At 44.8% G+C, this 12,051-nt stretch overlaps 1 protein-coding gene across 2 annotated transcripts in view; it reads left to right on the plus strand.

The window, feature by feature from the left end:
• The window catches only part of MSH3 (mutS homolog 3), a 1,953,894-nt gene that overhangs the window by 117,630 nt on the left and 1,824,213 nt on the right, over nt 1-12,051 (plus strand). For both annotated transcript variants that reach the window (XM_078675310.1, XM_078675311.1), the window contains exons 2-3: nt 3,248-3,371; nt 7,159-7,373. In XM_078675310.1, coding sequence (XP_078531436.1) covers nt 3,248-3,371; nt 7,159-7,373 — 339 coding nt within the window. The remainder of the gene's footprint in view (nt 1-3,247; nt 3,372-7,158; nt 7,374-12,051) is intronic.

The raw sequence follows: 12,051 nt of genomic DNA on the forward strand, positions 1-12,051 counted from the left end.
ATCAAGATAGGGCAGAATTTGCGCTATGATTAAAACACTCTTACTACACTGGGGGAGACAGGTGTGGACGCCTCCTTGCTCATAGACTGCGGGAGGCCCGACAAAAGCAGGATGTTCGAGAAATCCGCAGAGCGGATGGTATATGTGTATCGGAGGACAAGGCGATCGCCGAAACATTTTGCAACTTTTACGCGACTCTTTACACCGGGGCCCCACTAGACAGCGCAGATGGGACTGCTTTTTTGGACTCAGTCACCTTGCCTGCTCTAACGCAGGCCCAAGCCGACCACCTCGATAGGAATATCCAAACCGAGGAGGTCATCGCAGCCATTTCTCGTCTTAAGCCAGCTAAAGCCCCTGGGCCGGATGGCTTCCCGGCTATCTTTTATAAGACGTTCTGTGGCCTGCTCGCCCCTCTTCTCACCAAGCTGTTTAATTCTTTCGCTGACCCTGGGGCGATCCCGAGTGACCTTTTGGAAGCATCCATAGCGGTCATTCCCAAGCCCGGGAAGGATAGATCTAAGTGTGGGGCATATCGCCCAATCTCACTCCTCAACGTAGATCTTAAATTGTATACCGGAATCCTAGCGGTGCGCCTTGCCCTTCATATGCCAGGTCTTATAGACGCGGATCAAGCAGAATTCATTCCCGAGCGCCAGAAGTCAGACAACACCAAACGCGTGCACCATCTCATCGAGAAAGCCACGCATATCCCGGGGGAGTACATGATGCTTGCTATCTACACTGAAAAGGCGTTTGATCACGTTCACTGGCCCTACCTGGGGCAAGTCTTGGAGAGAGCAGGGATGGGGGAACGGTTTCGCACATACATCCTCAATTGCTATAAGTTCCCTACAGCTGTGGTCCGCGTGAACGGGCATACATCTTTCAGATTCCCCATTGAGAGGGGCACGAGGCAGGAGTGCCCCTTGTCGCCCCTCCTCTTTGTCCTCTATATGGAGCCCCTGGCTCTGAGACCGAGGCAGAATCCAGCAGTTACCGGGATAAAATTTGGGGGATATGTCCACACGATCAGTTTACATGCTGACGATGTGCTGATATCACTGGCTACTCCGAGGAGTGCACTGCCGGCATGTCTGGCGGACTTGGACACATTCGCTCGGGCGGCAGGATTCAAGGTCAATACGGACAAATCGATGACTTTGGATCTCTCCCTGTCTAGACCCACCCGGGAATACTTGCAGAACCTGCTTCCTATTCAATGGGCGACAGACATGATCCCATATCTTGGGATTCAACTAGCCTCCTCTCTCCCTGCAGTGGTGGCCACTAACTATGCGCTTCTGAGCAGGAAGATTCGCCGGGAACTCGGCCAATGGAAGCATTACACCCTCTCATGGCTTGGCAAAATTGCAGCGGTCAAAATGACCATTTTACCCCAGATTCTTTATCTTTTCCGCACTAATCCTCTACGGCCGCCCGAAGGCTGGATACGACAGACACAGTCGGATCTTGCACAATTCATCTGGAGTGGTCGGAAACCGAGAATGAGACGTGCTATAACGACGCTTGCCCTGAGGGAGGAGGACTTGGAGTGCCTGATCTGCGGCTCTACTTCCAAGCCGCCCAACTGCGCCATCTGGTTGAGTGGAGTCGGTGGGAGTCAGAGAAGCACTGGCTGTTTCAGGACCAGGTGGTAGCAGAGCGACCTTTACAGGAAATTCCCTTCTTACGCAAGCCTCATAGACCCTATAATTTGGATGCTTCGCACATTACTAGGGTTCCCCTTGAGGTATGGGACGCTACTAATCTCAAACACGAACTCACAACTTTTCCGTCTCCACTTACCCCACTGATGGACAATCCTGACTTCACTCCTGGTATGGACACGATGGCCTTTGCAAGGTGGCGTCCTGCTGGGTATCGCTTTCTGTATCATATATATGATGTGGAGGGGGTCGTCCCGTTCCCCCAATTTTCAAGTTTTTTCTTTTTCTTTTTTGGTTAGCATTATATTTTGTATGCGACACCAGCTGGTGAGGCACCTACTGTTGAGTTTCCACCTCTGACTTACTTGGTATAACCGTATAGTCCATAGCTCTGGTGGTCGATAGCTAATCATACGTTGCCATATTTGTGTTGCAAATTTAAAACATAAAAACCATAAAAAGTAAATCGTACTCTAGAAGATTATTTATTGCTGCATATAGGAAGGAGCATGTCTTTAAATTCCATCACTTTAATTTTTCCCTTTACGTGCTCAAATGGTTTTCAGTGCTTCTGGACCTGTCTTGTGTAATCTGGAAATAGCAGGATTTTCTATGACTCATATTGCACCTCTCCCAAATCATGCACCGTCTGTAGGACCTATTCCTGATCTCTGTAGTTTAAGAAGCGTGTGATTAGCAGCCTGGAAGGGACGAAGGGGGTGGTTTTGCATTGAGGGAGGGGTGTGGCTATTCAATCACCAACCATGAAGAGATCGACTCCTCCTGTAAAAGAAAAAAAGTTTAAGCCAAGTTTCCAGGAAAATATTGGAATGTTGCACTTCCCCTCCTTATGGTAGACCCACAAATCACAGGTTTCTGTGGTGGGATTAACCTTCCACACCCTCTGCTTTTAAATTCAGCTCTCCTGTTATCGATTTCAGTTGACAAATTGTGTTTTGGAGTTCTTTAGGCATATCTTCTTGTTCTTCAATTCAGCCTAGTCCCCCTCCCCCAAGGCCCAATCAACTGCATTACGCAGATACTTTCACATGACTGCACTCTCTGTCCCCATGTGGCTTAATTTTACCTCAAGGGCATCTCTCAAGTCTTGAGTAGCTCAAAAGATTATTTTAGAAGAGGCAGAGGTTTCCTTCTTTAGATCCACTACTCCAGGATGGATCATTGACGTGCCTTCTAGGATTCTGATGCCACTTTGTAATCTGTGGACTTTCTCTTGTTTGGAGATTGTTTTATCTTTAACCATGATTGCTTCCAGTAAGGCCACATGCTTCTTCAACCTGTGATATGAGGAGCACTTGCTTCACTTATTCTACACACTTAAACGTGCCCAGATGCTTCAATGCATGGCTGACAGTAATATAAAGAACACCATATTTATAAGCTTTTTACATTATGTTAAATAAAAAAGTTAGGCCTGTTTCTTTGGAAGCTCACAATATTTAGTAATGTTCTTTCCAACTTGGTGTTTTTGGTTTTGCTCTCTGGCCCAGCCGTTGTAACTATAGTTCAGTGACGAAAATTACTTTTAAATTAAGATTGTTTTTGTGTCTTTTTAGGATTGCCTAGGTGACAAGAAAAAGAAGAGAATTTGTGAAAATGACGAGCCGATTAATAAGCGAGCTAAGTCTGATTCAGATAACGGAGACACAGCAAGTGGCATTGAAATTTTAAGTGGCCGAGGTGAGCTAGGAATAACTCTCATGCTGTTTCAGTTGATATTTGTTTTCTTAGGAAATGTTGGTGGTCTTGAAAGCTAATGTAATGTGCTTGTGTTCATTATGTATGGCAAATAAAACGACCAAATACCTATATTCCCTCAATATCTTTTGCAAACTGATATAGCAAGAAAGAACCTTTCTTTACATAGACATCAAAAGTCATAATATTTTAATAAATATTTGGTTTGGAAAGGCAGTGATAGATAGGTAATTTTTATTTGATTTGTGCAAAAATTCATAAAAGGGTGGAGCTTAGCACCATGCGATCAACATTTACATCTTTAAAAACTGCACAAATAAACAACAAATCAATTAAGAAGAAATTAGCAACATAAAATTACGCAGGCTTTGCAAAGAATGTTCTAGGGGGAAACTAAAGCTTAGGAAAGTGGTGTAAGTTAGGTCACGTTGGCTTTTTTAACTCCAATTTAAAAAAATATATATTTACACTATGCTAGGGAATGAAGGAGAAGGTGTCCATTGAGTAAAGTGAAAGTAAATAAATAAAAATTTAGAGAGGGTCCATGACCGACTGTGACCAGGGCTGTTACCCTGAGTCCTCTTTGGTTGGAAAAGCAGTGGTGAAACTGGTAAACATTAGTGAGGACACCCACTCGAATATTGTTGTTATGAAGCCAAATTTATGGTATCCTCCTTTAGAGACTTGAGTGGTTGGTTTCTTTCCACCTTCTCTTCAATGTCTTATTCTCTTTTCCAAGCTTCTTCTTGGACTATATCCTTCACAACACCTGCATGAGAGTTTAGTTTCATTCCTAAACACTCTGGCTTCCCTTACACAGACTCCATTTATCTCTGCCGTTATTATCGAGGCTCACCACTTGACTAATGTTCCTCCCTACCAACGTAGCTGAATTACACCCCCCCTCCACCAAAGGCACAACCTTTGTGCCTTAATCCGCCTACTGCTCTAGTTGATTTGTAGTTGACTCTTATGAACAGGCACATGCTGTCCTAGGTGCACTCTTCCCCTAACCTCTGTTGCTGTAGGAGTTTGGCCATGTCCAGGCTTGGATCTCCATAGTTAAAATAGGAAACCGTATAGGTTGGTGTTGCAACCTGTCAAGTCTGGATATGCCTGGTGGTTCTTGGCTGTCAGAAGTAAGGATTATTCCTTTGTGAAGCCCTCTACCTTTCTATTGTTGTTAAACATACGAAAGACTCTTGTCAGCAGGCAGGGTCGCAGTTTACTGAGTAAAAGCCAGTGCCACGAAAACATCTAGTCGAATGAATGAAGGGGACTCTCCTTGATGAATGCTGCTGTGTTGGGATTTGTTGCCCCAAAATCCCCTGCATGATCGCACCTAGTAGGAGGGGCCGCTGACTCTACTGCGTGCTCTTTAAAAGCGCCTCCACTGTTCACTGTGCAGGGTAGCAGGGAGGTGGGAGTTACAGAGTTGGGGGTTACAAAAATGTTTGTTGTTTGTTTTCAGTATTCAATGCATAGACACTATAAGTTACTGTAGGGTAAGAATGGGTAGGGTGAACAGAATACAGATCCCCGGGGTGAAGGCAAATACATGTTACGTAAGCTGCACATACCTACACCTAGGTGTGCCAATGGCAGAGAAAAACACTGAGAAACGGAGCCCAATACAGCCCAAAGGGCACACCCCCACCGGACGTAAACAGACGCTCATAACCTGGAATGTTAATGGACCGGGTAATACAATTAAGCGGATGATGGTGATGTAATACATTCGCAGACATACTCCTGATGTTGTGCTATTACAAGAAACACATCTAATGGGTAACTCGTGCAAGGCCCTAGATAGACTCTGGTACAAACTGTTGTCACATTTGGGATTCACCTCAGGGTCCAGAGGGGTAGGTATACTAATAAAATCAGTGTTGCCATTACTCCCCCAAAAGGTTTGGCGTGATCAACTAGGCAGATATGTAGCCCGAACTGGGAAGTGGGAGGGCAAGACTGTTAACATATGCTCGGTATAATTACTGCAATTTCAATTGTTTGGGGGCTACTCGGGTTACCGAATACACGGGACAAAATAATTAATATTTGTATTGGCAGGAGGGATACCAGTCTTGTCAGCCATGAGGAGTGCACTTCCAATAAAGACCTAGTTTAAATATTTCGGAATAATGATTACAAAGACAGAAGGTGAGTTTAGACAGGACAACCTGATTCCCCAATTGCAAAAGCTAAAAGGGGATGTGGCACATTGGCACATTGGAGGAAACAACCGCTCTTACTGGTGGGCTGAGGGGCAATTTTTAAGATGATGGCCTTGCCACACCTGTTATATATCTTATCAAATACTCCGTACAGAATGCCAGCGAAATACTTCCAAATAATGGATGGGGAACTGCGGCAGCTTCTATGGGATGGGGGGAACCCCAGGATATCGTTAGGCTAACCACAGAGAGGCCGCTTTGATGGGGCAAAGGTCTACCAGGATGCTATATATAGCAAGAGGCCTATTGGAGGGCTGCCAACTCACACACAAACAACAGTCAGGATATGGAAAGAGGCGACAACATTTCTAGGGTGGGAAGACAGATTGAAAGAGCGAAGACTCCTTGTGGGCAGGGGAGGGAAGTGCGAAAGTTTTAAGGTTTCCGGGTTTGACAACTCCTGGGTATAGAATCGTTGGGAGATGTGTGGAAAGGCCAGGAAGTGGTGAGCAGAAAGAATACCAACTGTCGGACACAGAAAGATTTAAATATGTGCAGTTGAGGCATGCCCTAACAGTACACATAAAAATGGGAGAAAGTATACCTGAACACTCACCAATGGAGGATAGACTCATAGCAGATCCAAACCGGAAAAAGCAACCTCCCTAATATACAAGAAAATAATTACTAACACTCCGGATCTGTTTATAAACCTTAGGGAACTATGGGAGAGGGATGTGGGACCCCTGGAAAAAGAAGACTGGATGAGAGGTTGTAATGGAGAAGGCACCTTTCTTCATATGTTGTGGAGCTGCCCCGCTTTGCAGAGATTTCGGAAGGGGACAACAAAAGAGATGTCCAAAGTGTTAGACCAGGGAGTACCAATAGAGGCCAAGTGGCGAATATTAACAGTAACAACAGGAGTGGATTGATCATGATAAACAAAAATATGGCTGATGTTAACCGACATGGTGGCAAAAAGGAACATAGCTCGACTATGGGGACAGCTCAAGTTTCAACAGTGAAAGAATGGGAGCGGGATATGGATTGGTGTTGTGCTGCAGAGAAGTTGGGTGAACTGGCACCAACAGACCGCAACAATACGACGTGAAGGCCTGAATACGCTATTGTGTCGAAGAATCTGCCCAAAGAATGGCAACATTACTTGACATTTTTTCGGAGGGAGAACAATTGGCAAAAGAGGGGGGAACAAATTGGTACACTGACGATACCAAAGTAAATACGTTTCTTGCATGATTATAGGAAATAGAAAATACAGTAGCATTTCCAGGTTGAACATTTGCTGTCTGAACTAACAGTTAATGAATCTGACAGCTAAATAGTAAGGCGTATGTTCAGAGCCCCCACCACCCCCCGCAGGTCACATTCTGGTTGCTAGCACTCTTGGAATGCAGAAAATCAATGTTCTGACCCAATTCTGCCACTAATCACCGCACTTTAAAATGCTTGAACATCTTTTTCAAACACCCTGATAATGAAGTAGAACCTGGCTGCTTTACTGGTTTTTATATTTCTCCTGCAAAAGCCTTGTAGTAACCTTTAAATTGTACTTATTTTCTGCTGCTCTGTTACAGGTGTAAAGAATTTTGAGACAAACAAAATGTCGCCGAAAACATTGAGCCAACTGAGGGCGTTCTGCAGTGCACCGGAGCACTCATTTGGAGTGGAGGAAGCCCCTTTTCAAGGTGCAAAAGTAGATTCTTTAGATCAGCACAAAGATGGTGGAGGAATTCTATGCAAGAAGAAGTCTGATTGTTCTGAGTCAATACACGACCATATAACACAAAGGGTATGTTAAACTTAAACTTAATTAGCAGACTCTTATTAGCAGACTCTATTAGGTTATTTTGGTTTGAATATCTGGTGTGTTGACCATCCTTTAAAATAAACAAGTCAATAATTGCTGGTGATTTTCACCTTGTTCATGGCAGATAAGATGATTTTTGAACTTGGTTTAATCCTGACTGTACTGTAGCTATACAGATTAAAGTACAGTGTGAAGGAATTCAGTGTATAGGTTTCGCATCGATGATCACTTCCACACTAATCATGTTAGCATTTCCAGGGCACCCACTGCAGCACACTGTCCAAACGGTTCTTTAACCATACTGTGTGGGAGCCATATGAGGATTCTTTACTGATGGCATCTACATAACAGTAGAAGTCTGTAACAGATAGTGCTTAACTTGCTGCTTAAAATTGACCAAACAAAGTGTGTGCCATTTTTACTTCTTGCATGACTAGGAATGAAGAACACTACCCATACTGAAGGCGTAGTGGGTGGTGTATAGAGGGAGAGTCTGCCCTAGGAAGCTTGAGAAGGTCTTGGCAAATAAAGGTCATGGTATGGGATGGCAGAAGATCCTGTAACCTCAGACACAGAATCCTCACCATCGAAATTTATTTTGGCCGTATCAAAGACTGAATATTTACCTCATAAAGTGCAGTTGACCACAAGGGTTAGTAGGCATGATATTGGTCTCTAGGAGGGGCAGTAGCTGGGACAGGGTAGATATGGGGCATCATTCTGCCCTCTTCTTTTAAAGATGTGTAATGTTATGTATGGTGTGATGCATGTTGATATTTCGTTTAAAACAAATAAAAACATTCCAAAAAACTAAGAAATAGCTTAAACTCCCTTAATGTACAACAACTTTTGCCCTATAGCAAAACATTGAGCAAATTTAATTGGCATCTTGTTAATATTTTAAGCTGTAAGGAGAAGAGCAAATAAAGTTTGCCGACTTTTTAGATATTCAAGAGAGAAGTACATGATGTGAGCCCACTTTTATTTCCACATGTCCAGTGTCACAGTACATATTTTTCCCCATAAATGATTTCCATTTTCATTTCTTTATCTGATAATAATACACAGAAACTCACTCATTCACAATCAGAAGTTTTACCCATTCTAGATGATATTTTCAGTTGTTATAGTGGTAACCATTGCATCACAGTAAAAGACCACAAATGTACATGTTTTCTATTCAGACACACAGTTTGTGTTTCATTCTCCTTACCTATATGGACCATCCAAAGTACTTGCTCACTCTTTAGTTGTTAACGAATGGAAGGAAAGGGGATGTAGGTGGACCGAGGGACAAACCCAAGTCGCTAATTGTGATGGTCACTAATGCATGTTTGTCTTCAGATATGGGGGTAGTAAATATCCCATATGTCTGCAGGAAGGGAGGTTATGAGCTAGTAGCCCGATTCACCACAGTACTGGCAGCAAAGTTATGTATTTGCACTTCTTGGTTTATGCGAGAATTTTGCATTAATATCTGACTTTTAAGGAATTCATTAGGAGTGCCAGGAGTGCTCCTCAGAAACTGTGAATGTCGCAGTTTCCTAATATTACTTATTTATCTATTCAGTAATGACCAATTCCATATTACTGTATATGTAAATATAACACACGATTAACTGTTAAACTTTTTTTATTCATACACGTAGAAAATATTGATCCCTTTGAGAAACTGATTCCCCCATACCCCAACGGATTTAGCAGATGGTTCCTCCCCTTTCCCACCTTGTAAAATTATTTAGTGCTCCCGGTTAAGTAGTATATCTCTTGACTTTTTCCAGGAATGAAGACAACCAGGGAAAGATCTGTGAACACTGACTGTCCTTTCTCATACTAACTGTTGTGTTGTGTGAAGAGATACCCTGCAGCGTGGAATCCATCCAGGTCCACAACTGGGGCACTGGACACCAGGGTCGGATTGGGATCACAATTTAGCCTGGGCACTGACGAAAACAATGGCCCACATTCGCTGGGCGTGGCCCACATTCACAGGCGTGCTCTTTCATGAAACACAAGCAATGTATGTGGGAGGATATTTTTCTTGGGAAGGACACCAGGACAAGCTGAGCAACTGAAAAACAGCGAGGCCCCTTTCTACTACAAAATTATTCCCCTGCCCTCCAGGGTAGGAGCACCTGAAAAACAGTGAGGCACCTTTCTATTACAAAATGATTCCCCAGCCCTCCAGCGCAGGAGCACCTGAAAAACAGTGAGGCCCCTTTCTCCTAAAAAATTATTCCCCAGCCCTCCAGCGCAGGACCACCTGAAAAACAGCGAGGCTCCAGCTATTTGTAAATTACTCAGCCCTCCCTAGCCCTTCACTGCCTCAGGGCAATGGCCTGGCAGGAGAGGGGATAAAGCAAAAAACACAGCTGCTGGGCTATCCATGGAGGTGAGGGAAGGCAAGGTGAAGATGGTGCCAGTTCCCAACATTATCTGGCCCCCACAGAGAGACCCATTCTTCCTTGCCCACTATGCCCTGAATGAGAAGAGCTGTAGGTGATGTGTAAATGCAAACACAGTTTCAGGGCTGCGTGGGCCCCAAGGAGGGCGAGGAGAAAATGGCTCAATGGCCTGAGCAACACCTGGCCCTTGGTAGGCCGATTCAGGCACAGAATCACCCCTCCCCAGCCCACAATCAGCGTGATTGCTTGGCAGGGCAGAGGGTCAAGGAGGGGCCACAGCTGATCATCGCTGAACGACCGCACATCGAGGCAGCTTTCCTCTCCCTGTCCAGTGCTCTCTGTGGCCTGGGAAAGGGGAAAACACCAAATATAGTTTGAAATGAGGTAACAAGGCCAGAACATACTACTTTAAAAAAATGTGCCAGGCCAGTGGTCGAGGAGGCATTTAAGATTGTGTGAATCAAAGCAACGAAATGCAGGGGCAGGTCTGTGTTTAATAAGGCATTCACTTCAGTTCGAGTATTTGCAACGTGAAGGACGAATGTCTCACGCGCAGATGTAAGGGGGACTTCCTTCTGGGACAAAAGAGCTCTTATTCGACTCATCTTGTTGAACTCTGCTTTCAAGGTCGGAATAGAGGGCCAGATGAAAATATCGAGCCTGCCATGCGGAGGAGGGAACAACACATTCTTGCAGCAAATTACACGCTGGGAAACCGTAACGATATAAGGAATTCCCGCATGCATCTCTCAACACTCTTCATTATTTAGTAACAAATAACTACAGTTTGCAAGCAATGTGAACGTCGGTGTAATGGCCAGAACTGGAGTACCCTTTAGCATGCAGCCTAAGTTCGGTGCAAGCACATTACAAGAACCATGCAATTGAATATTTCTGCATGTTAATGAATGATCTGGTGTCGTAGTGCAATCTTCACCATTTAAATAAACTTCCTTTCCATCCCTCAAACACCTATATGTGAACGGGAAATTCCAAACCTCATGATAAGCTCCACCCAGGGGCTCAAGCCTGCCTATCACATAGTGTTTCGTGCAGGACTCAAATTTGAAAAGGGAAAAAGGTAGAGTTATCATCCCATGGATGAGCCAAACTGCCGAATTGGATTCCGCTACTGGAAAGGGTAAAGGTAAGCGATAGGGACTGTGTTACCCTCATTAAAAGTGAGGTATGTGAAACCCACCGCACCTGACACATTTCTAATCACCAGGTTGGTGTGGTTATCACGAGTCGACAAGAATTTAGATTCAAGAAGATCAGCCTGCAAAGATTCCAAGATGGCTGAATGTTCCGGCAGCCAGCACAATTTGGAACAAGCATTTACAATGCAATGGTTTCGCCTTTTGAAAAGTTTGAGCTATTGGCATTGTAAATGACAAAATTTGTATTTATGTGTTGGTTTTGAAAACAGATAAATAAATGGCATTGTCATTTACAATGCCAATAGTTTAATCTCTGGCAAATGCCACACAAAAACACACAGACCCCAACACACACACAGACCCACACACAGACCCACACACACCAACAGAGCCCCCCCAAACACACACAGAGCCACACACACACAGACCCACTCACACAGACCCACACACACACACACACAGACCCACACACACACAGACCCACACACACACAGACCCACACACACACACAGACCCACACACACAGACACAGACCCACACACACAGAGAGAGCCACACACAGAGCCACACACACACATCCAGAGCAACACACACACACACACCCAGAGCCACGCACACCTACCCAGAGCCACACACACACACTCAGGAGAGCAAGCACAGTGAGGGGGCAGGGAAGCAAGCACAGTGAGGGGGCAGGGAAGCAAGCACAGCCAGGGGGCAGGGAAGCAAGCACAGCTCCTTAGTGAGTTTAGTGTGCAGGGAAATAAAATATGAACCCCTGGGGTCTTGTTTGTGTGACTCTCCAGCTGACAGCGAGCAGCACCCAATGTTCTTATAAGTGCAAATATTTTGAGATGCATTGGACGGTGCCAGATCCTGCGGCCACGGAAAGTTTGTCTCCAGACACGGTGGGAAAAAAGGTGGCTTTTATCCAAAGCCAAGGACGTAGCTTCCAATTGTGTACCAGGTGCAGTGACACCTGGACTGGGGGGTGGGTGGGGGGAGAGGGTGCATTCAACCCTGATTAACCCTATCTTTCACCTGAAACTGCTGCCAGCGGGGTCCATTCCTTCCTTGCACTAGGGCCCACGACAC

The sequence above is a fragment of the Lissotriton helveticus genome, chromosome 2_1 (assembly GCF_964261635.1).
Source record: "Lissotriton helveticus chromosome 2_1, aLisHel1.1, whole genome shotgun sequence".
Lineage (NCBI taxonomy): Eukaryota > Metazoa > Chordata > Amphibia > Caudata > Salamandridae > Lissotriton > Lissotriton helveticus.